Source organism: Rhinopithecus roxellana, chromosome 4, assembly GCF_007565055.1.
Source record: "Rhinopithecus roxellana isolate Shanxi Qingling chromosome 4, ASM756505v1, whole genome shotgun sequence".
NCBI classification, from domain to species: domain Eukaryota; kingdom Metazoa; phylum Chordata; class Mammalia; order Primates; family Cercopithecidae; genus Rhinopithecus; species Rhinopithecus roxellana.
The window spans coordinates 43,154,614-43,181,407 of NC_044552.1; the positions used below are offsets into that span (position 1 = coordinate 43,154,614).

Consider the following 26,794-nt stretch of genomic DNA (forward strand, 5'->3'; position numbering starts at 1 on the left):
ACAAGAGTTTGAAAAATCAGAGCAAGACCAAGATAGAAGTGACCAGCCAAAGAAGGCAGGGTATGACTGCAGATCCTAGGTGTGGCAGTTGACAAAGGGTTTCCAAAGATTGAATAAACACTCATGAGTCATAGTGTTGCCAGATTTAGCAATTAAAAATATAGGATTCTTAAATTTCAACTAAACAGCATTATTTTTAGTATATTTCATGTGATGTTTGAGACATACTTATACTAAAAACTTATGTGGGCTGGGCACAGTGGCTCACGCCTCTAATCCCAGCACTTTGGGAGGCTGAGGTGGGTGGATCACCTGAGGTCAGGGGTTCAAGAGTAGCCTGGCCAACATGGTGAAATCCTGTCTCTACTAAAAATACAAAAATTAGCCGGGCATGGTGGCACATGCCTGTAATCCCAGCTACTCGGGAGGCTGAGGCAGAAGAATCGCTTGAAGCCAGGAGGTGGAGGTTGCAGTGAACCAAGATCGGGCCATTGCACTCCAACCTTGGCAACAGAGCAAGACTGTCTCAAAAAAAAAAAAAAAAAAAAAAAAAGAAAGAAAGAAAAGAAAAAAACACAACAACAAAAATCTTATTTGTTATTTAACTGAGCATCCTGTATTTTATCTGGCATGCCTACCATGAAAGAAACAATCAGTTTCAAACATGTTCCCTTCCTAAAGAGCAAGATGCCTGGTTACACAGTACAATTGCCAGTTCTAACAGCTCTTCTTTACTGTGTCATCTTTCCTTTCCATCCCACCTTGCCTTCTCCCCATTCAAAGCTGGAAGGGTCAAAAACAGCAGCTAATCTGAAGGAGAGGTGATAAAATGAGAAAAAGAACAGAAACCAGGGTTACTTCTGCCCCTCAAGGAAGACAGCAGGTGTCAGGCCACTTAGAGATAGACTGGTGAAGGGGGATAGGAGAAATCATATCTCTGATGGAAGATTTAAATGTTACTAAATTTCTTAGACTGGATATTAGTTTCTCACTCACTGCATGACTTAGAGAGATGGTAAGAATCATCAGAAATACTAAATGTCCTTCCAGTGGCAGAAAAAACTCCCCCCATTGTGAGAAAGACAAAAAAGAAAGTTGGCTGGGCACGGTGGCTCACGTCTGTAATTCCAGCACTTTGGGAGGCCGAAGTGGGCAGATTGCTTGAGCTCAGGAGTTCAAGACCATCCTGGGCAACATGATGAAACCCCATCTCTACTAAAAATACAAAAGTTAGCCAGGCATGGTGGCACATGCCTGTAGTCCCAATTACTTTGGAAGTTGAGGCAGATGGATCACCTGAGCCTGAGAGTTTGAGGCTGAAGTGAGTCGAGATTGCTCCACTGCACTTCAGCTGGGCTGACAAAGTGAGACACTATCTCAAAAAAAAAACAAAGGTTGCATTTTCAACATCCTATGTGTTGCACTTGTTCAATGTACTAATTATATTTTAATAGATATGAATATAGATCTATATCAATGAAATGTTTCAAATTTTATGTGCATCAAGATTTTGTGAGATTATTTAAGATAAAAATAATTCTGTAAGTCTAAAACTAATAACCTTGCATATTATAGTAATACTACTTATAAAATACCTAATTATTGAAAAGCACTAAATATTAATGAACATTAATAAAACTCCTCAGTATGACAGTTCTCTAACCTTTGTGTCACAATTTTTTTCACTTTATTGACATAATTACATCAAATAAAATTTATCAATTGTAAGTGTATAACTCGATGTTTGATTGTTTGTAACCCAAAGGATAAATGCTTGAGGTGATAGATATTCCATCTACCCTGATGTGATTATTATACATTGTATTCCTGAATCAAAATATCTCATGAAACCCATAAATATATATACCTACAATGTGACCACAAAAATTAAAAATTAAAAATTGCAACCTTCGCATCACAAAATATCGCAAAAGAATCTGGTGAAGAACTATGATTTCACAATGCAAGTACACAGGTTTTTTCAGACAATTTCAGGGTGTTTGTTACTTCTTAAAAGTCATCCATGAACATCAGATTATAACTCTTATTCAGTATTTTCCTCTATACTGGTAGTTAATTATTTGAGGCAATAAATATATATTTATTATACTTTATATCTAAAGTTCTTAAAATTGGACCTAATATTTTAAATATTAGTGTTACCTTTTTAAATGAATGCTAACTATAAATGCTAAGTTTTTATCTATTTGAGTAGCAATATAATGCTATCAGAACATATTAATATGATTTTCTTTTTTAGATGCAGATTTATTTTTTCCATCTTTCAGTGGAAATTCCTATTTAGAACTGCCCTTTTTGAACTTTGTCCTGGAGAAGGAACATAACAGAACTGTTACCATCTTCTTGACTATAAAAACAAACAGTTTAAATGGAACTATTCTTTACAGTGAGTATTAAATGTTTGACTTCTTGTATGTCATGTTTCTTTCTCAAACGTTAATCTATTGAATCATTGATTTATTCATTTAAATATTGTGAGAGAACTTTTTCAGACAAGTGCATGAAGCATTACCAAAGAGAAATTTTAGTTCTTTGTAGTTTCTCTAGAAGTTTAATTTATGAGTCATTCGATGGAACGTGACTTACAAACAGGCTCTGGAGCTGACAAGACAGAATTTAGCAAGCATATGAATTTGACAGCATATGGCTACAGCAGTAAAACATAAATGCTGCAAATGTTTCAGAGTACATTTTTATGATATAAATCACTAAATATGAATTATATTCAATACTTGATAACTTGGGAAAAGGCATTCCAAAGCTGGGGTTCATTTGACAATCAAGTAAATTCGTACCACTCTTTTAGCAACATCTATTATCTTGATATAAGCTGTTTTCTTCAAGTAGTATTAACAGTATTTGCTTAAGAAAATGTCTTTGTATGCAGAGTTCTCTGCATTATGCAATTTGCTCATAAAGGTCTCTATAAGCAGAATTTATGGGCCTCTTCTTTGAATGAACATCACTAAGCTGTATTAGCAGCAGTATTCAAAATTTGACAATTGTTTTCTCTTTTGAAATAAATGCACAATCGTTTTAACAATTCCTCATATTGGAGGTGTAATGTCTTTAGTATGTTAACAGATTATCCCCTTTGGGGCAACTTATTTCCCAAATGATTTGCTCCTCTACTTTGAAACAGTTTGCTAAATTGATTCATCATTCTGTACTTTCTAAACAAAATATAAAAGGTTTTATTATTTGACAATGAGTAAAATGCCTAAAAGAAGCATTTGGGGAAGCCGGGTGAACTTAGTAGTTTTTATCATTAAATTAAAACTAAGAATTTATGTTATATTTTAGAAAGAAAACAACTTGCCAGGGTAGGCCAGTATTGTTTATTCCCCAGGAGCAGAGGCACCCATGTTTAAATGATAGCTTAAGAGTGTCTGATTGATTTATGTTAAAAGAGAGAAGAAAATACAGAAGAAAAACTTGTTTTTGTATACAAAATCTAAGTGCTGGTACATGCCCATGAAATTTGGAAGTAATAGCACATTGCAGCGTAAAGAAAACAAGAACAGAACAAAAGACACAAACAGAATAATTGAAAGACACAAAGAAAAGTGATTTTCTGGCTTTGCAACTTTTTAAGTTATATAGAATTAGAAGGTGTTTTCTTGGGGAAAATGTATTTCTACCAACTAAAAATAGCTCATAGTTAAAGCAGCACCCAATCACTGGGAATTCTCCTGCTCTGGGTTCATGCTCCTGGCTCATGTCCATACCGACACTTGGATGTGTTATTCTTGAAGGCCAGAGAAATACAGGCCAAGCGTATATACACTCTATTCAAGTTTGTACTTTAATTTAAATCCAATAAAAGTCAAGCTGATGATAGTGCCATAGGATCATTTCTGCCTTCCTTATTCAATGACCTACAAAAACAATCAAACTAGAAATTATTAGTAAGAAAATAATGTCACTGTAATGATTATCCATTTCTGCTCTTATATAAATTGTTATTGTTATAGTACCAGATTCATCAAAGCTGTTTACTCTAGAGAGTTTTAGAGCCCATGAAGGGAGAAAATATTTTTGTTTGTAAAGCATTCTTTCTGTTCATTTGTAAGGTGGTAATTTAATCCTACACTGTTGGAAATACCTCAGCAGAATGTTTCCTGAGGTTGCTACTTTCTGTCCTCTTAGATTTGTCATCCTCATAAAAGCCTCACGACAGATGAGCACAAAGATTTTTGCAAGTCAGTTAGATACCGGTAATTTAAAAGGTGTGTCCCTTAACTTAGGGGATAATTGCATTTCCTTTGAAATCAGTATATTATGTGTAGGAGCAATTAAAAGTAGTGAGAAAATTAAAACAGATGTTTCACTTCAAATTTTAGGTGTTGATTTTGTTTGAGTTTCTTTGTTTTTAATTTTACCATTTTTTTTTTTTACTCCTAAACGTTTCAGTTCAACTCAATTCCATTTCACAAACATTTTTTGAACATTTGTATTTTATATCAAATCAAATATTTAAGGGACAAGGATAGAGAACTGTCAGGCTGATAAGCCACTGTCAGCTTTGAATTATATTCCTGGTTCAAAACTGCACATTTATTTTGTCTCAGTTTGCCTCACCAACTAATTGATGTTGAAAAGGAACAAAAGGAAGATAAAACTTGAATCCTTATGGGTTACAGTAAAAATCCTTAAAAAGGATAGCTTAAAAAAGAACCCTCTGTGGGAGAGAGACAGCTCCGAGAGCAGCAGTCAAGATGAAAAGAAAGTTTTCTGCATCTGCCACTGAACCAATTCAGAATTCTGGAACCCAGTCAAAGGAGCTACTAATAGGTCACAAGAGAAGGGATGAGACCACACAAAATTCTTTAGGTGCACTTTCAGAAAATGAGCTCTATTACACAAGTAGTATCAATCAGGAGGTTTCGTCATGGGATATATTACCATGCAGTTGGATCCATTCTGTGCTGCTTCTTTGAAAAGAAATAAGCATGCCATGTGGAAGTATGTGATCTTTGAGAATTAGGAGCAGACATCTGACCAAGTCCCAGGAGGCAAATTACATGAGCAACTCCACTGGGAGGAGAGGATTCAGAAGCAATCATTATATTACTTAATGTTTTTATTTAAAATAGGAAGCAAAAGAAGGTCCAGTCTTAGATAAGAGTAGTTGATAGGCTAGTGGAATTATTGGGGCCTCTTTATTTGCATTTATGGAGGACTAACAGATTTCTGATACTCCTGGAGAAAACAAATTAAATCTGAAGAGTCATAACACCTGTCTTTCTCTATAAAATGATTTCCAGCAGAATATACAATATCTTTATTAGATACTTATTGTATTTCATTCCAATGATGTGGCAAGGCCAGAGAAATCCCACAGCATTCTCTGGCATCATATTAGATAGTATCTTCTTTTTTTCTTCTAAGGAAAAGAATGCTCAGTTGTTTTAATCAATTGTGGGCACCATAAAATTCTTTGAATATCTTTTTCCCTTCTTAATGTGTCCCAATAGAGCTAGCTCCAGACAGATATGGAAGGAGTAGGTTGCAAACATGGATGGCTGAATTCATGCATTGTCATTCATGAGAAACTGCTATTCATTGTTATTTCATCTTTTTTATGACAGCAAAGACAAATTCAACAAATTCTGAGTGCCTACAAAGTACATAGCTTTCTTTGGGCAATGTGAGGGATACAAAGTCGAATAAGTGATGGTCTATATATCCCTAGTTTCTCACCTTTTAGTAGAGAGGCACATAATTCTTTGGGCAACCTGGTTGTGACATGTCTTAAATTAGAAGTATGAATTAAGAACTGGCACAGAGTAGAGAGACTCATTTTACCTGGAGTCTGTGCTTACATCTCCTCACTAAATAGAAAATACCTCTGTATTAGTCTGTTTTTACACTGCTAATATAGACATACCCAAGACTGAGTAAATTATAAAGAAGAGGTTTAATGGACTCACAGTTCCACGTTGCTGGGGAGGCTTCACAATCATGACAGCAGACAAAAGACACATCTTACATGACAGCAGGCAAGACAGAATGAGAGCCAAGTGAAAGGGGAAACTCCTTATAAAACCATCAGATCTCATGAGACCAGAACAGTATGGGAGAAAATGCCCCCATGATTCAATTTTCTCCCACCGGGTCCCTCCCACAACATGTGGGAATTATGGGAGCTACAATTCAAGATGAAATGTGGGTAAGGATGCAGCCAAACTATATTAATCTCTTAATCTGAAACTGCGTTTTGTAATTCCTTATTCCCCCCATCTCCTCAGAACCTCCTCGAGTGACTTGTATAGAGTACGTACTTGGCTAGAATAGTTCTTAAGTTTTGTTTGTGAATTACTCAACCTTGATAGTTGTGATAAAAAATAACTAGGTATTGAATCTTTAGGAAATTCTCCCATTGAACATTGTTATAATTTCTTCTTCTGATAGAAACAAACACACAAATTTCAATGGTTTAGTCAAAATGTAGCTTGAAACAGATAATTTTTTCATGCATTTACTTAAAAAATCAGGAATATAGCAGGAGTTGGCAAGTTTTTCTATAACCATCAGAAATAGGTATTTGAAGTCCTGCCATAGTAGCCTGAAAGCAGCCATGGACAATATATAAATGAATGAGTGTGGCCATGTTTCAATTAAGCTTTATTTGCAAAATCAGACAGTGTTGGAATTTGGTCCATAGATCATAGATTGCCAATCCTTGACCTAGAATTATGTGATTCATTAAACTTCACCTAAAATAGAACAATTATATTCTACTTATACAATTGAAATTTATGAAGAAATAAGTCAATGAAAGATACATTTAACCTGCTTAAAACAGGGCTTGGCAAATGGCAGGCCAGAAATAAGTGACTTATTGAGATAATGCTTTAACTCCTTTCCTCTTATATCTTGTCTAGGGAATTAAGGTCTTAAGATGCAAGATTTTCGTCTAAGAAGTGTTACGACTGTTATATCCATTTAACAGCCATGTTCATCCTAGCAACAAATAGACCAAAAATCGTGGCATCAAAAATGGGAGAGCAGGAAAACAGATAATTGGTGAAATTTGGAGTTTTCATTTTTATTCATTTCACCCAAATGAAGAGGACCCATTTCCTCTAAGAGTTGTGTATTACTAGTGTTTTTTACTGGTTAAGCACAATTAGCAGACTTGAAAAAATTAAAATAGGCTGTCTCTAAATTTCAGAAATTGGCCCAAAGTCAATCTCCAATAGCATGTAATAAACATGGGTGTAATCATTAATTATGTACCAGGCTACTGCCATGATCCTTCAGTTCTCCCCAGAGCTTCTCTCTGTCTGCCGTCTTCCCACTGACAAACTAGCTTATCTTAACACTGGTTATTATCAGCCCATGTCATCATTGTTGCTGTAAGCTGTCTTAAAATCATGAGCAACTGCTGCTCAGTTGCTACTGGAATTACTGCTGTATACAAATCCAAACCTTTAGGGGGAACCAGAAAAGGGGAATTCTAAAACTACAGAAGAAACATATGTGTTCCAACAGAGATCTCAATGCAAGATAACCAGTCTTTATCATGTCATGAAGGCAGTACCAGGGATAAAGAGATCATCTGACTGCTCCCACAGGTAGCCCTGATTGAAATGTCAGTAGATAACTAAGTATAGATTTGAACCCAAGTCACTGTGAGCTACTGTACATATAGGAGACATCTATTCATCTTTCTATGTCTTAGTTTGATTACAAGTTATGCAGATATATTTATATTACCAAACTTCACAAGGTTTGAAATGTATATCTATATAAGTGTTTTGAAAAATACAAAACACCATAAAAATGTAAGGTGTTTTTCTGTTAAGGTAGATGATAGAAATCCGTGTCACTTTATGGAAATTTCCAGATTTAATAATCTAGGTACCTGATTTAATAGTGCATTATCTGTACTGATAACTATTAATTCTATAAGGAATGATGTTAGATTTTATTTTGATTCAAACCAATAACCAATGAACTTCTTTAGAATGTTTATAAATGATCTCAATTCAAATTGTTGGTATTTGGAGCATTATTACAATAGCTCAATTAGAGAAGAATACCCGTGTTTAATGAGAGTAGTACCATATAAACAATCAATATCTTCAATATTTCAATAAAGTGATAAAGTATCCATGTTTAGAAAATTCCAGATCCACAATTCAACTAATATCTAAGCAAACTAAAATTGTAAAAAATTGACTAGAATATCACTTTTTCTCCATGTGATATTTCATTATTTCCTTTTATGAGACTAATTATATATACACATATATTTTTATATATCAGATTCAAACTTGTTAGAATTATCTCTCTAAAAGCTATGAGATTTAGATACTAGAATCTATGTTTTGAGAGGAATATTGTTATTATTCATTGTTCTAAGCAGCACTTTTATGCTTAACAAATCTTAAATTAGCAGACAATCATTTTATTATGATAAATAAAAATTGAGAACTAGAGATTTTGTAAAGTTTTGAAATGTAATCTGGATAAAACATTCTGAAAAAAATCAATAAATGATTCATTTTAAAACTTACTACAAAGCCTAAAAGCGTGAAGAACTGTTACCGCATTACTTCTGCACCAACTTAATATTTCGAGAAAAGGATAGGTTCACACTTCTCTAATGGATCATCAAGCATCTTTTCAGTGAAACAACAGAATGACTTTCTTTCAACGGCTTAATGGTAAACTCTTCTTGAGCTTTCAAGTCCTGCCTGATGGTAGCACCAATTAGAACATTATGGGGAAAATGTTCTAAACACTGCCTTTAAACATTTGCCCTATATATATTTGCAAACATACATATAGAAAGATTCACATTTGCTTGATGTCTAGATTCAATGAGCAATGTTGAACTAAATTTAATATGACATATGGATTACTCAATCCATAAGGTTTAATGTAAAAATACACACATTTATCTAAGAATAGTCATAACTTAAATTTTCTTCAGTAGTTCTATTTTGGAAATTCAAGTTTCTTTCTCTTTTCCTAATTGCCACTAATTTTTCCATTCTAAAATCAAACAATTTTTATCATAACTGTGTTTGAAAATTGTCTTTAATACTGTTTGGAAAAACCAGAGTTCCTCCTGAATGTGTTTATTCATAGCTTTTCTCCACTTATAGAATCCTAGGGTTACATGATACAAAACCAATTGATTTGAAGGTGAGAAAAGTCAAATGATATGTCTTTTCTTCCCTAAAGTGATTCATTTGCTATAGAATCATGGAAACACATCAGTAGCATCAGACCCTCCCTTTCCCACCTACCATCATGTTATTTGCAAAACACTTTGAACTTTGTAAAAAGTATTATATAAAACCAAATTGCTTGTTAATGGAATAAATCAATATGATAAATTAAAACCTGTTAATATATAGCAGACTGTAAAGATAACTAAGCTTCATTGTTCATTTTATTTCCATTTATATCAAAGCAGTCTTATTTTATACTGTACAATAAAGCAGCTACAGTCCATAGGATGTTAGTATACTTGAATGAGACTATTCATTTCTGTCATTGATGTTAGTGGCTGACCTTTGTTTAAAAATAACTCATTCTTGCATAGTACTACATACATCTTGTTGAATGTGTATAGTCAATCTTTAAAATTCAGTTTTTGAGGTTTTGAAAAACAAACGTTGTGCATATGGCACAACAGCTTGACCTAAATGCTCAGCTGTTCTGTTCTACCCTATGCTATATATCCTATTTTTAAGTCTTATCTCAAAAATATGAGTCTGAAATGGTAACATAAAGCAGTTTATTAAAAATATTAAGAAATAGAAAACTTCTGAGTAGAAATGATAGAATGGAGCAGGATAACAGACTGTCCTTTAGTGCGTAACACCCTCCCCACTCACAAAATGATGGAAGTGGAGAACAAGTCAACAATTCAGGAAAGAACCACCTTATGCCATTTTATAGTATAACATTTTACAGATCTAAGGAGTAAAACACAAGTGCTGCTGTAGTTTTGTGTTTCTAAATATGCTCCATCTCCCAACCACCACCTCTCCACTCCAGAAAAAAAGAAGTCAAGAATACAAAAAATTGTTAATTTTACTCTCAAATTCAGATAAAAGCAGCCTGTTCAACTGAATAGGAAGCCATGGGAAAGAGTAGAAGCCAAAAAAAAAAAAAAAAAAAGCGGGTTCACTTTGTGATTACTTACTGAGCTTTATGCTTATAATTTCTGTGATTTTTCTGTATAAGTTATACTTCAATTAGGAAAGTTAAAAAGAGAGATCCATGGGCTTCCAGGGACAGACGTCCAAATTTTAAGTAAAAAGAGAAAAGGTGAATGAAGCCATTTATGAATTTATGAATAAAGTACGATCTCATTTTTAAAAATAAAATTGGGATATGTAAATATTTGTATGTGGGGAGATAGGTGGTAGAAAAGAACATTTCAAAGTGGGGATGAATAATGAGATTAGAGGAAAAGAAATATTTATCTTTTTTTCTCTATATATTTCTCTGTTATTTTGAATTTTATAGAAAATGCATATTGCTCTGTAATTAAAATACAAATAAGCATAAGAAATTAGAAATCAAAAATAAAATTTAAACATTAGATTCAATAATAATAATGCAAGTTATTAAAAACTCAACATGGCACTTTTCATTTATTATTTTATTTAATTATCACAGGAGTTCTAATACTCACAGTAATTACTCTCACTACCCCATTTTAACATATGGGGAAACAGGTTTAAAATAGTTAAGGACATCTAGCTACTAGGTAACAGAATCAGAAGTTAAAACTCATGTCAAGTTAATGCTGTTAATACCATGCTATCCATCAGCCTGTGGACAATAATGTATGTTTCTAATATGGTACTTACTACAGTGAATAATTATCTAATACCACTCCTACAAACCCCGTAAATTAGTCTTTGATGGCAAATATTGTGTTTAATTATCATTAATCAACAAAATATAAATCTACATCAATTACTAATATATTGTTTTCTCTTAAAGGTAATGAGAGTAATTTTGGAAAGCAGTTTCTTCATTTATTTCTTGTGGAAGGAAGGCCATCAGTTAAATATGGATGTGGAAATTCTCAAAATATTTTGGCTGTTTCTGCTAACTACAGCATTAACACAAATGCATTCACCCCTATCACAGTACGGTAAGTACTGTACTCCACAGTAGTTCTTTTGTGCTGAACTTTTGTTTGTTTTGAGATGGAGTCTTGCTCTGTCACCCAGTCTGGAGTGCAGTGGTGTGATCTCAGCTCACTGCAACCTCCGCCTCCCGGGTTCAAGCGGTTCTCCTGCCTCAGCCTCCCCAAGTAGTTGGGACTACAGGTATACACCACTTTGCCTGGCTAGATTTGTTGTTGTTGTTGTTTGTTTTAGTAGAGATAGGGTTTCACCGTTTTAGTAGAGATGGGGTTTCACCATGCTGGCCAGGTTGATCTTGAACTTCTGACCTCGTGAGTCATCCTCCTAGGCCTCCCAAAGTCCTGGGATTACAGGCATGAGCCACCGTGCTCGGCCTGAACTCTATTTTTTAAATGTTATTTGCATGTGTAATAGCCACCCAAAAACGAAACGAATTTTAAAAGTTCAGCTGAAAATTGTTTTGTTTACCTTTTAATTTTTGCTTTTGTTTTACTTGTTTATTTTTACAGTTTAGTGAAATGAACTACAAATTGAACTAAGCCATAATTTAATACTATCCTATGGCAATCAAATTGCACACAGAGTAAATCAATTTTATTGAAAATATTATGGTACAAGCAAATAAATTAATGCATCAAGTTGCTCAGTTAAAACTAACATCCAGTTTAACTGTTCAACAAAATATCTATGGATTACAGCTGCTAGGAATTGATTAGTGGGAGTCCTTGACTGCACAAAAAAAGAAAACTCAGTAGAAAAGTAAAACCAAACAGAATACTAAATGGAAATGTCTTTCTGGATTATATAAATTTTTGGAAAGCAGTCTTTGAATTCATTTATGCTTCAAAATTACAAAATATCAGAAAAGAGAAATTGCTAAATGATCGTCACATCTCAGGGGCATTACTAAACAAAATTTACATGTAGCAACTAAGAGTTTAAAACTTTTCATCAGTACAGCTCCAATTTTTCATCTAGTAATAATGGTCTCCAAAGTTCCTCTATGTCATTGAAAGATATTCTGTGACTGAGTTTGTCTTTAAAATGATAATTAGGTAAGTTAGTCTGATCAGCAGGACTCTTGGCTAACCTATGAAGGTTATATAGATTAAATAAACTTTCTCAGAAACTGCATCAGTCTGAAAATAACATCAACAAAATTGACACCAATATGAAAATGAAGCTTCTTACAGGCAGGGATGGTTTCTTATTCATTTTTAATGCACTTAACAGGACATCTGACAAATAGGAGATACTCAGTAAATGTCTGAATGAATGAAGAAATGAGGGTGTCTGGGATGGGCAATTCATTTGATTATAACAAGAAGGCAATGAAATTACTAAGGTAATGAAATTATCATTTGTAAATTAGATATACCCTTTGGAACGCCAAGTTCTATACAGACAAAACAAACTCCTTCAGATCAACAGACAAATATTTCAACCATTTCTGTTATAAGTGTTTGCTATTGATCACTAAAAAGAACCAGATGAAAAGCTAAATAACAGAAAACTGTTTAAAAGGTGTTTCTATTAATAAGATCATCATTTTATACAGTGTCAACAATTTATACAAACAATAACACTTTCAGTTATACATGAAATAATTGCTTTTCGAGGTCAAGTTCTTAGAGAAATGATTTTCTTCTTTACTTTTAAGTTGTAACTTAATAGAACAGTCCTTAAACCACTCAGATTCTGAGATAGCCTCAGGAAAAAAAATATTTCTGTAAAATAAATATTGATGCTTCCAGTAAAACTGAAAGGGACTTTCCAAGTGTTTAATTTTATCAAAACTTAAGTAAAAAGGAGATATTACATTACTCTGAATGTAAAAATGCAAATCTGCTTTGTGTTATAGGCAATAGCCTACAAGAGCTCAAAGTGACAATAGGCTGACCCTAGGACTACATATTATATATTATATATCATTCATGTAAAACTTTTGAGTGCTCATCTGCTAAGCACGCTCTCAATGCCTTAATATTTGCATCTCATTTTTGTGTTTCTCCTTGTTTTATTCTATATTTAGTTTCTTACATTCATTTAACAAATGTTTCTTACTCTATTTGTAGCACTATACTAAGCTACTAGAATTCAATGGTAAGCCCAAACAGAAAAAATCCTAATTCTTATGTGTATACAGTTTAGTGAGGGTGATTGACAAGTAGACACACGAATGAAGGAATAATTTGAGATGTGTTGTAAATGGAAGAAACATGATGCAGGAAGAACAAGTTAAAAAAGTAACCTAGCCTGTGCTAGAGAGACCAAAGAGCTTTAACAATGAATAGAGGTAAACTTGGTAAAACAAAAAACAGGCAAAGCAGTGGTTATGAGTTTCAGGCAGAGGGAAGAGTATGTGACAAAACCCTTTGGGAGGCGACTGGGTCACCTGAGGTCAGGAGTTCGAGACCAGCCTGGCCAACATGGTGAAACCCCATCTCTACTAAAAACACACAAAAAATAGCCAGGCAAGGTGGCACATGTCTGTAATCCCAGCTACTCAAGAGGCTGAGGCGGGAGAATCCCTTGAACCCAGGAGGTGGAGGTTGCAGTGAGCCGAGATCCTGCCACTGTACTCCAGCCTGGGAAACACAGCAAGACTCAATCAATAGATCAATCAGTAAAACAAACCCCTATGCTAGAAAGAAACATGGCATATTCAGATTCAGAGACCCCAAAGAACAGTGTCTTTTGAACAGAGAAGCAGAAGAGGGTGGCTTAGTAATGGAAGATGAAGTTTGAAAGGTAGACAGTTTGCAAATGCTGTCTGGCCTTGCGGCTACGTTAAGGAATAATTGCAGGAACCAGTTAGATGGTTACTGTATATCCAAGTAAGATATGACGGTGACTTGAACTAGACTAGTGTCAGAGGTAAAGTGACATAATTAGGAGCAAAATTGTGACTTATTAAATACTAGGAGTAAAAATAGAGGTGTCAAAAACTAACACTCATTTCTTATGTGCAATTGGATAGCAGATTTTATCAGACACTGAGATAATAATAAACAATGCAAGAAGAGCAGGTTAGATTGAGAAGGTCTTGAGTTTAAGCTTCAGCATGCTGAGATTAACGTGCCTCTGAAACACAAAGTGGAATTTTCAATTGAATATATGGAAGTAAAGGTCAGAGAAGGGATCTGGATGGAAAATATGAATTTATGAGTCATCACTGTGTAGATGATAATTGAAACCATGGGAATGGATGAAAGTATATAGTAGAAAAAACTGCCTGGAGTGACTCTTGAGGAGCTAACATTTAATGATGGTATACTGGAAGTTGAAATCATTAAAGAGTCTGACAAGGAGTAAGTAGGAAGTAACAGCCAAAAAAGGAGTAGAGTGTCATGGAAGGCAATGGCAAAGCTTATCAAACCCTCCAGTCCACTGGACTGTCCACATGATTCCATGACCTGAAGACTTCAGTGTAGCAGGATAGAAGAAGAAGTCCGAGTAGAGAAAAATCAAGATAATATGTTTATACAACTCCTTGAAGTTTTAATGTGAAAGTATAAAAAGAGGTAAGATGATAACTAGAGGAAGGTGAGGAATCAAGAGAAAAAAAGTAAGATGAAAGAAATTTGAGTATGTTTAATTAATTGGAATTACTAGTTGAATAAAAATTGTTAATACACAGAAAACTGATGAAAAAGGGAGAATATAAGTTTCTTTTTTTGTTTGTTTGTTTCTTGAGACGGAGTTCTGCTTTTGTCGCCCAGGCTGGAGTGCAATGGTGCAATCTCAGCTCACTGCAACCTCCGCCTCCAGGGTTCAAGCGATTCTCTGGCCTCAGCCTCCCGAGTAGCTGGGATTACAGGTGCCCACCACGATGCCTGGTTTCGCCATGTTGGCCAGGCTGGTCTTGATCTCCTGACCCCAGGTGATCTTCCCACCTCAGCCTCCCAAAGTGTTGGGATTACAGGCGTAAGCCACCACACCTGGCCAAGAACATAAGTTTCTTAAAAGTTTAGGCCAGTAAGATACAATGTACATGAGAGAAGATTCCCGCCAGAGGGCAGGGAAAATAGAGATACATAGCCTGAGGCTTCTGATTTCTGCCATTGTAGATGTCCCTGGATTTATGATCGCCTTTATCTATCCAGTTGTTTATGTCACCTCTTGCTGTCTCATCTGTTTAGTCTTACTTCTCCATCATTAACTGGGCAAAATTTAGAATTTAAGGGTCTTTTGGTATGGCTTTTTCCAACTTAATTCTCACTAACAAAACTCTCACTATGCAAATGCAGGGTAAATTTCTCTTTAAAAAGCATGTGAATTAGGTTCCTTTTTCATCATATGAATGTTGACGGAATTTCTTCAATGTTAAAGAATTTCCTGATGATAAAAAAAAATAGCATGATTGCTAAAAACTTTTTTGAAACAGAATCTTGCTCTGTTGTCCACGGTCCCACTGCAACCTCCAACTTCCAGGTTCGAGCTATTCTCCTGTCTCAACAGGCGCACATCCCCACACCTGGCTAACTTTTGTATTTTTAGTAGAGACCAGATTTATGTATGTTGGCCAGGCTGGTCTCGAACTCCTGACCTCAGGTGATCCACTCCCCCACCAGGCTTCCCAAAGTGCTGAGAATAAAGGCATGATCCACCATGCCCAGCCTAATAAAAATTTTCAAAAATTAATGGAATAAACCGTAAGCCCAACTTGTAAAATATGACTTTTTGATTTGTTACAAGCTATTATTTGTTATTTTGTTATTAGCCAGTAGTTCCTCCAACTAAATCCATCTTACATCTGTAGGACAGGGAGAAGTAGAACAAACTTGAATAAGCCACTTGCAGTGATTGAGGTCAATTCAGTATCAAGATAGAAGTTCTTCTTAAATGAAATGGAGCAGAGATCACAGTTCTACAGATACATTGTAATTCATACTCATGCACAGTTTGTCTTTCATTTCAACGAATTTTGAAAGGGATCACATAGAGAGAGCTATTGGTTTTCACAAGGGTTATTCTCTTTTGGGGAAGTTCAGAAAAATTGTCTTACTATATATATACACTTTTTTAAGTTTCTGAAGTTTAAAATTTTCTGGCACCTTTAGTGTCTGTTTTACACTAAAGCTAACTTTTACCCAGTATTTTGTTCTCTAAAAAAGCCCTGTGTCCTTTCTTGTAGGTGATTTACTGTGTTATCTGCATGTTTAAAGGCACACAGCCTATTTCCCCTTCCTTAGATGCTACTATCTAACACTCCTGAGAACATTTCCTCAAAGATTTATCCAGAGGTATAAAGTTATCCATGTCTATTGAAGGTATACCTAATACCTAATAATTTATTTTGGTTAGCAAACTCTTAGGATAGTCGAAGTGGGATGTTGGCCAAGAATTGCATTACTGCCAGAGCAACACAATTCCAATAGCCACTTTTTTACAGGTCAGTGTAAAGAAATGCATGGTTTAAGATCATCTGGACAGAGGCTGGAAAAGTTTCTAGTAGTTGGACAGCAAGAACCCTTATTAGTATTTGCTAAAACCCAAACATATGTCAAGAGAAATCAATGTAGACATATTTAGCACATTACCTTTGATAATATTTGGTTCAGAAAACAAAATAAAAACTGCTAAGTTTTATAAATGGCCAAATTTTTATCTCCTGTTGACCTTTCCATGTTTATGAGATAAAAACTCATGCATATTATATATGTATATTGGTGCAGATTTTGTTAAATTCATTTTAATTAGCTCATTTCTCACAGTTGTTTAAGAAAGATAGAAATTTATTGTAATGCAAAATCCACATTAACTTCACAAAACGGGAAGAATGATTCTGAGTAGGACTGATTTTTGTCATATCAAATTAAGATACTAGTAAGTAATTTATAGAAAAATATGAAAGGAAAAGATGACTTCTTATAATACCCATATTTAATTTGTTAAAGGCTCTCAGACACCTCTACTCAACATCAGATTCCAGTTATGTACCCTTTCCCCACATATATCCTCTGCATTGCAGCTTGCTTGACCAGATGGTATGAACCTATAACTCAATATGGAGAATGAGCAAGAGACCATTCCATTTCATGTAAGAAAAAAAGAATATCCATACTCTATTATCTGTAATTTTGACAGTAACTAAAAATGTTACCTATGTTTCTAATTTTCTAAAATATACAATAGCTTTTCACATATTCCTGATAGTTTATATAATATAAGCTATGGATTTCATGCTGGTAGTCTTATAGCCAGGAAACTATGTGAGAGCCTCCACTTCTTGAAACAGATGGTGACTTTTGAACTGTGCTAAATCTATAAGATATTAGATTTATTCATAAAATGTTGCCATGTCAATATAGAAACTCTGGCAAGATTTTCACATTAAAAAGGTCAAACTTCATCACTTCAATATTAATTTGTGTATCTTTTTATCAGCTCTTCCATCTGGTATTTCTTAGAGGAAATGAAGGAAAACTCAAGCTCAATATGGGAAATATAGGTAATACTTTATCATTATATTGGCATGTATGTAAACATATAAAGCTAAACATTACTCCTGCACCTTTATCCATGCATAGCCTGTTCTTACATAACATACATAAAAACTAGCTCGATAGCAAGTTACAATGCAGTTTATTTGTATTAATTTGTGGAGAGCTACTGTAAAACAAAAATTTCTTTTATTACATAAGCTTAAGAAAATCTTTAAAAGATATCTATGAATCTGTAAGTTGGTAATTTTAGTACTATTTCAGATTATTGGATAGAATGTTCTACTATATAAAGTTGTCTCCAAAATTTGTATACTTCTTGAGAAACATGGAAGTATTAGTTTGGCGCTTATTGATTCAAAAATAAAGTGAAGCGTCTCAGTCTGAATGTGAACCCGAGTCTACAGACTATCTTTATGGAATAATATGCCAGTGGACTCTCCCAGCCAGTTTGACATTTAAAAAAATATATTTGAAGTGATTTGATTCTGTAATCACATTTGTGCCTTTTAATTATGCAATTCACTTCAAATTTTCAAAACAGAATGGCAATTAAAATTTTAAAAGTCAAGACTTAGGGCCCAAATCCTCATCTTATGGAATGCAGAGAAGAAAAGACAGAGAATTGGTTGACCCTCAAGTCCTGAGAGCAACCACAAAGACCCTACTGAAGAGAAAGGGATTATACATCTATAATATGAAATGAAAAATGAACTTCATTTTGAAGATTAGAAATTTATCAGGGTACAGCAGATGAAAGAGGATCTGCAAAGATATCAAGGTGTAGATAATAACATGCTCATGGAAGAAAATGTATGATGAGAACAAAAAGTTCCAGGTGAAAGGATGTTTACCTCTTTATCAAGTCACCATTAAACACTGTCATTTCTAATGCAGAGCGTAACAATCAACAAAAATAAAAGGCAAGAAATGTTTTGAGCACTAGCAATGTATGCTGAGGAAGACTCCAGATTTTCTTCATCCTTTAAAGTTAGTGGTCAATTTCTACCACTGTCAGAAAAGACTACTGGAGAAGTTTAAATTATTTTTGTGCAGTGGCAGAGTATACAACAAAATAAACTTCATTTCTTAAAAGCCTTCTAATTCTAAAATGTATATAGTTTATCACTTTCAAGACAAGATTTTGACAGTTACATGAGAAAGTAATATGAAACAAACGAAGACTTGGGGAAAATCAAATTGATAAAAATTGGGGCAGAATAGCAACAATTGATGGGGCTCAGTGAACACTCTGGCATATAGCACAGTTAAATAATAGGATTTAACATGTTGAAAAGTAAGATTCAGGGGAAACATCAAGAGATTTGTTAATTAAGTGATGAAGTGGAGATTTAACAATATATTTATATTTTGTGTATTTTTCCTCCCACTTCTATAGTCCCCCTAGCTCTCCTTAATTGGAATTTATCATTATAGTTAGAGAATATTTGATTACTTCCCTAAAATGACTATCTGGAAAAAGACTTTATTGTGAAAAATTTTTGAAGCCTGTTCTTAGTGGTAGAGCTCAATCCTTGAAAACATTTCTCTCAATTAACTTCTTTAGAATAATTCTCACCGAATTCACTCAAAATATAGACCATTCTATCAAAAACAAACAAACAAACAAAAAAACAAAAAAAAATTACTTTATAAATGAAGCTAAAGGAAGCTATGCCAACTTCCTCAACAAATTGCTCATGACTTCATCAATGTATGAATAAAATGTAGATACATGTTGACATAAATTGTTTTACAACTTAACATCTGAACTCTTTTCCACCCAACACTATTCAGTTAAGAATAATTTAATGCTTTTTAAAAGATTTACTAATTTTCTTTAAAATTGAAAGCTGGTTCCAGAGACAGGTACTGGTATTCAGCCAAAGTGTTTGAACTCAATAAATATAGAACAAAGAATTCTAATATCTCTTCAGATAATGTATTCTAATGCCATCATAAGACACAGTAAATTTCTGTTTTATAGTATTTGAAATAGAATCCTGTCCTGGTTCCTCTTACTTTTTAACTTTGTAATAGCTGGCCTAATTCTAATAGCCAGTAATATCAGAACTCCATCCTGCCCTTCAAAGACAATGTTACAAAGTTAAAAAGAAGGAGATTGCAGGACAAAGCCCTATACCAACTACCATAAAACAGGAATTTACTGTGCCTCATGATGACATTATGTTCACAATACCCAGTGGCATCTGCTGATCCACAGAGGGGCTGGTTAGACACCTAAGTACAGCTCCCACTATTTGAAATGCAAAAATTTCCAGTCAAATGAGGTGGACAAGATAGACTCAACCATGCCCTGGGAATCCCTTCCCCTCTACCCAAAGAATAAAACACCGAAGGAACATTCTCCTGTTTGCATGGTAATAGCAGTGTCACTCATCCCTTTCACTAGGGTGCAGTAGCAGAAATTAGGGTGAAGGAGAATCCCAATTCCTCTGGCACCTCAGCCTCAGGGAAAGTGGTAGAAACACAGTTCCAGTTTGGCGTAGCCTCTTAGAATAGGAATATATGGAATTCTTAGAATAGGAAATGTAGGAATGTAATAGGAATGTCTTCTTAGAATAGGAAAAAGCAAAGTCTTGGATTGATGATGCACAGTAATCACTAACAAGCGAGTCTGATACTTGGCACACATGGGCAAGCAAGTCCTGGGAATTTCTAAAAATATTTGGAGAGGGAGCGTCTATAATGGATTGTAATTCCTGCAGTTAAGAGTGTGTATTCTCAGTCACTGAAGCTTAACAACTGCATCTTAGGTCAGATTCCTTGGAAACGGTCTATGTGCCATGGAGATTTGCATGCACAAAGTTTATTAGAGAATGCTCTTAGGAACAAACACTTGGAAAGCAGTGAGGGAAACAGGATTGAACAGAGGCAGACGTTGAATTGCAAAGTAGTTGCACCAGAGGCCTCAGCTGTCTATAAGGGAGTCTGGACTTGAGATGTTCATATTTTCCTGAATTTAGTCAAGAGGATCAGGCCTTTGCATCCCCTCTCATCCCCAGGGGCCTCTGGGCAGCACACCATAGCATTCACTGTAGCTGATTGAGGCTGCTGGCTACAATCAGCACTTACTGGCTGAAGAAGCCTGAGACACTTGGGTTTGACTTACACCTAAACAAGCCGAGGTTGTTTTTAAATAAACTAGGCATATATTCCCACACCTGCTATCACCCCATCGGGGAGCCAAATTCCCCGTGTTAGCGACTGGTTCTACTGTTTCTTATGAGGAGTGACCCAAAGAAATAGTGACGCTTCAGAAGAACAGCTAAATATTCATCATACCAAAACCATAAAATGCTAATTGTATAGATGGACACATGTAACTCCAAATAAAGTCACTCACTGATATATCATTAGAACATACAGCACAGCCCAAGCAGGGTATAGCTGGGTATAGAACAAAAGAAGGAATCTTTATAGATTCATTCTGCTTCAAAATGATGGCACAGGACATGCAAAAGGCAGAATCCTGCAAGTGAGGAAGTGAGGAAGCAAAGCACTCTTTGTATAACTACAAAGGATCTTACCTATTTCTTTTTTGAAACATAAAGAAAAATAACACTCATTTTTCTGCTATATAGGTTTCTGTGAATATCATGTATATGAAAGCTCTTTCAAAAACCTCAAGTATCCCTCAAATGAAAGTGTTATTGTTATGGTTTGTCACACACACATATACCTATTTCTTCTATTGCGGCTGTAGGACTAGAAAAAAAAAATGCTGCTTTTTATTTTACAGCATCTTATTAAAAACACTTCATAATTAGGCAGTTAGCACAGCGACTAATCCACTATCCTCTGAGGCAAATGTCTTTGAAGGTTCTTGCTTTTTAGGCTTGTCTTCCTTTGCAGTTTTGTAAATGGGAAGGTGATAGTCCTGGAGCCACAAGAGGCCAAGCTCGGGGAGGGTCATGGAGTGAACACATGCCTCTTCTTATCTGTATTACACTAAGCAGATCTGTTTCCTTGACAATAGGAAAGAAAACTGTCCTGATGATTGTGAGGTGGATAAGTAAATGTCTGTTAAGTTTTGGCCCTTTTATGTTTAAAAGATATGCGGAAAACTTCACCTGCATTACATTAATCTCATTTAGTCATTTCTTCATGTCCATTAATAGCTATGTAATACATATTTATTTTGCACTTATGTGACAGCCACTATAATATTTTTATATATTATCTCATTTATTCTTTATAATACCTTTAAGGGATAGTTATTTTTCTGATACTCATTTAAGAGTTGAGGAAACTGGGACTTAAGGAAATTAGGTAATTATCTGAAGTCATGCAACTATAAGTAATTGTAACAGGGTTCTTATGTAGACCATTTTACTCTACATCCCTTATATTTAACCACGCTATACAACTCATTCCTGAAATATTATTTAAATGAGGTCACTCTCAAATCAAATCACCAATAGAAAATTTTCCCTTTCTCCATCATTTATCATTTCATGAACAAACTATGTGTCTTATAATCAAGCTTTTTTCTCAGCTCCTTCCATCTTTATCCTCCTCTAATACCCAAGTCTTATGGACTTGCCACTCCATTGAAGCCATAATCTCTACTGTCCCAAACACAGTCCTACGTTTTCCTACCACATGCATTGTAGCTAATATTACAATTCCTTCCTAAATATTCTGGGTTTTTTTCTATGAAATTGTATCTTATGCTTTCTGCAAGCCATTCACCTTCTAAAAGCTAGCCTAGACTGGTCCCAACTCATACTCAACTCCTTTTGCTGTCAATTCCAAGCATGCTCATGTCTTGTAAAGGATTTTTCTATTGATCTTTTGTTATCTCCAAAATCAAACAATAAATGGTATAGGATCTCTTCCTTTTGTCACATGTAAACTACTATAAGAATGCTAGGAATAAAGTATGTATTTATTAGAGATAATCCTTAAGACCACATGTGAAACCAAATCAACACCATATAAACAAGTATGTAAGGGTTGAAATGTTACAGTCAGAAGAAAATCAATTATACAGACTTCACCATAGGAATCTTACTAAAGGGGATTGGTTAAGTATGTAAAGGCCATGGAAATTCAGCTTTATAGAGAGATTTGCAGTAGGTTTGCCATACGCAAATATACAAATAAAATGCTCATATGAGAAATTAGAAAACTGACTAGAACCTAATGAGAACTCTAAAAGTTGCAAAAAAAGGAAATGGCATTAGTAGAGGGCCTCCAAGGTTAAATGGAGAGGCTGATGATTCTAACTTTTTTCTTAAAGAAAATGTCTAAATTATGTTAATGATAAAATAGCTATCACTAATTAAGCTCTTACTATTTTCTAAGCATACTTCTTGGTCTTCACCTGTAGTTAATTATTTACACCTGTATTTAATTATTTCTAATATTCACCCAGTGAGTTACTATTATACTTATTTTAAAGAAGACAACATTGAGGCACATAAAGCCAGAGGACACTGAAAAAAAAATCACACAGAAGTTTTCAATCCAGAGTCTAACTGTAATCACTACTCAATATTGCATGGTCTATATTACCGGGAATAAATGAAGTTAAAATCTCTTATACTTTACATTTCATGAAAACCTTAAGAAACATTCAAAATTCTTTGTTTTTAATTCTAAAATATGCTTTATAAAATTAGTGAACATAATTTTGGAAGCTCAACTGTAATAAAAATTAAAAATGTACAAAATCTAAAACTTTTATTTTCTATTTTCACTTATATGACTGCCATTTTTCTATTAGAAATTTCACACAATAAAATTTAGCAAAAGTTTTATTCTAATTATGATAATATATTGAAAGAAACATGGAATTGGTATACCATTTATAAACTCTGGAATTTCAAAAAAAAGGGGTAGAAAAAGTTGCTTTTACTTATCCCACAAAATACATATGTATAAATTTAAACATTTTTAAAGGTGTTTATAAATTATTATATGCTGCTATACTTATTATACATCAAAAACTTCAATGTATTTGTCATTATGAAAAAAGCTATGTATTAGTCTGTTCTCACACTGCTATGAAGAAATACCTGAAACTGAGTAATTTATAAAGAACAGAGGTTTAATTGACTCACAGTTTGGCATGTCTGGGGAGGCCTCAGGAAACTTACAATCATGGCAGAAGGCACTTCTTTGCAGGGTGGCAGAAGAGAAAATGAATGCAAGCAGGGAGATGCCAGATGCTTATAAAACCATCAGACCTCGTGAGACTCACTCACTATCAGAGAACAACACGGGAGAAAGCACCTCCATGATTCAATTACCTCCACCTGGTCCCTCCCTTAACACATGAGGATTATTACAGTTCAGGATGAGATTTAGGTGGGGACACAGAGCCAAACCATATCAAGCCATAACATCTATTCCTTAAAATTTGTTAGGCTATAATTGTTAAATACTGTTTAAAAAGTTTTTTAAAAATTTTTTTTCATCTTAGAAAATTACATGGATCAATTATAGTTCTATGTAGACACATGTTTTTAATTCCATAAATGCAGGAAAGTTTAGCAGCACATTCCCCTTCTATCTAATACAAGGAGGTATGTTTTACTAAAATGAATATTTATTTCTAATTAAAGACTGATGCAAATTGATATGCTATTTTTCAGATTTTTCTCAACCAAGATTACTGATTATTATTTGAGAGAACAGTTGCTTTAAAATACCACATGTGAGTTGTTCAAAAGCATGTCTAAGTGCTTAATTAAAAAGTTTTCATTGCTGGGTTTATTCCTAGGCTCAGGAATAAAAGGAGTGATTTTTTTTTATTACATTTGATGACTCTAACTGATCCACTGAGAAAATAGCAAATTTTATTTCTATATTATTTTAATGGCCCAAAACAATTAAGTGTTCTCACAAAATATGTTTACTTTTTTCTAAAATATTTAAATTAAGATTGAAAAGGTACATTAACCATAATGTAGTTCAATCCCCTTATTTTTCTGATGAAGAAACTTCATGCCTGAGAAGAAAGGAGACTTACATGGAGCCACATGACTCAAGGACAAAATGGGAAAGTTAGAACAACTAGATGCACATTTGGCACTTTTCCCTGCACCCATCTTTTATATCTATTATTATAGGTGACATACTGCTACCTTTTTCTTTCTCCTCTCTGTGACCTATGTTTTACTTCCTACTATATATAAAGAAAAGAGATACCAGTTTTTTGTTCATTATGCCAGGCCTACAGAACACTTGACTCTTTTCTTTGTGAGAGGATCAAGAAGTCCAAATCCAATAACTCCTCTTTTTCAAACCTGACCTGGAAAACTTCTGTTTATAAGAACAATCATGTTCATTTCTCTGGTCATCATAAGCGAAATTTAGTGATTTCGATTAACACAAAAATCACAGAACCTTAATTTTAAAAAACTATGGGCAAGTATCTATTCTTATCCCTAATGCATACGGGATTTACCTAAAACCACCTTAAAGCTTGATAGTATCAGCTAAATGTTAACAATAATGGGAAATTGCTATTCCAGAAAGCATCCTATTCCATTCCACGTTTATAGACTCTGTACATGTTAGGGACTTGTTTACATTAAGGAAATGTATTTTTCCTTGCCATTTTATGTGCATTCGTCCTCTACCTGTTCTTTTAAGAAAAAAAGAAAGGACACACATAACTCCATAAATTTATCTTCCTGTTTCTACTTAACTGCCCTTAACTATTTCCTAATCATGAAATATAAACTTTATACAAGCAGGACTACTGTTTTTAATGACTATTTCTCCACAGCACTTAATGTAGCGCTAGTATACAGTATGTGTTCGATAAGTATTTCTCAAATGAATGAAGCAAGTTTTCTTATCTTCCCTGTGTTTTTTTCTATAAACAAAATACTCCCAGCTCCTAACCCATTTTCAACAACATGACTTGGGAAATCCTCACCATCCTAACTATTCCCTACGTTCATCATTCAATGTATCAGTTACTAGATAATCTGTCAGAGACAATGGAATTCAGTATTCCCCTTATAATATAAAAATGCATAACAAAAGTGAGATTATAATACGCTCAAACAAGAATGAATTCACTTTTCTCAATTTTCAGATCATTCAGATTGTGATTTTAGCCAGCTAAGTCCCTATGCCTGTTTAACATAAACTGCCTGAAATTATTTAAGTTGCTTGGTCATACTGCCAGATTTTACCACTCTCATAATATGTAAACATCCTCAGGAGATTTAATACATTAAGCAAAGTTCTCAATCATTCACAGCTTGTGGTCAATTTCTTCCATCAGATATAACCTTCTCCTAACCCCTAGCTGAGAGAGCAGCATGCTGAAGGAATGGAAGTTTGCGGAGATAGAGTGGATGATTTTGTAACTTGTGGCACTGTCCAGAAAGTCAAGTTTGAGCACAGCCCCCAGTCAAGGAGCCAGGGTATATAAAAGTACTAGGAAAGAAAGAAAGAAAAGAGCCAGGGTGAGAGTTTAACACAGTAGTAAGGGCATTTAGGATAACACTGAAACAAATTTTTTTCCCTATTCATGTATTTTCAGTATACATGATTCACTACATTTTAATCAGGAGTCTACTATGAGTCAGGTACTGTAAGACCCTCTAGTTACAGAGGAGAAGGGAAAAATGTGTTTCTGACATTATGAAATTTTAGCCTACTAAGACAAATGTAAGAAACAAGTAAACAAGTATATAGTTAGTCATTTTGAAAAATGTTCCAGGTAAAATAGAATTCAGAGATACAACATAATGACAGGGGGTGGGAGGGATTCAATAAAAGAGTCAGGAGAGAATTCCAAAGAGGGGATTACCAGAGATACTTGGATGAGAAGAAGCCTGTCATTTGAGGAATGAAGGAATGTATGTGGATGTGGATATGGATATAAATATATCTCTGTTAGAGAAAGAAGGCAGGGTGAATAATGACTGCTATAATAACATGTTTTAAAAAGTGTTAACAAATCTGAGAAGTACTGTGATTTTCTTTCCCCTAATAAGATGTCAGAAACTCACTGCCTACACAGGTTCAGGAGAGCAGCCTCCTTGCAGATCCATCGTCTGCCTGGGCCCAAATTGTCTACCTGGAGTGTGTGCTGGCTCTGTAAGGAGTTGAATTTCCACCCACCTGGGTGCAATGGAACAGGCTGTCACAGGCTGCTGCACATGAACCCCATTTTTATGACTATTTTATAACCTCATTTCTATCTATCTT

The 26,794-nt window shown here is 34.5% G+C and overlaps 1 protein-coding gene across 2 annotated transcripts in view; it reads left to right on the plus strand.

The window, feature by feature from the left end:
• EYS (eyes shut homolog) overlaps nucleotides 1–26,794 on the plus strand; it is a 1,930,870-nt gene that overhangs the window by 1,537,310 nt on the left and 366,766 nt on the right. For both annotated transcript variants that reach the window (XM_030928557.1, XM_030928558.1), the window contains exons 29-30: nucleotides 2,261–2,407; nucleotides 10,999–11,152. In XM_030928557.1, coding sequence (XP_030784417.1) covers nucleotides 2,261–2,407; nucleotides 10,999–11,152 — 301 coding nt within the window. The remainder of the gene's footprint in view (nucleotides 1–2,260; nucleotides 2,408–10,998; nucleotides 11,153–26,794) is intronic.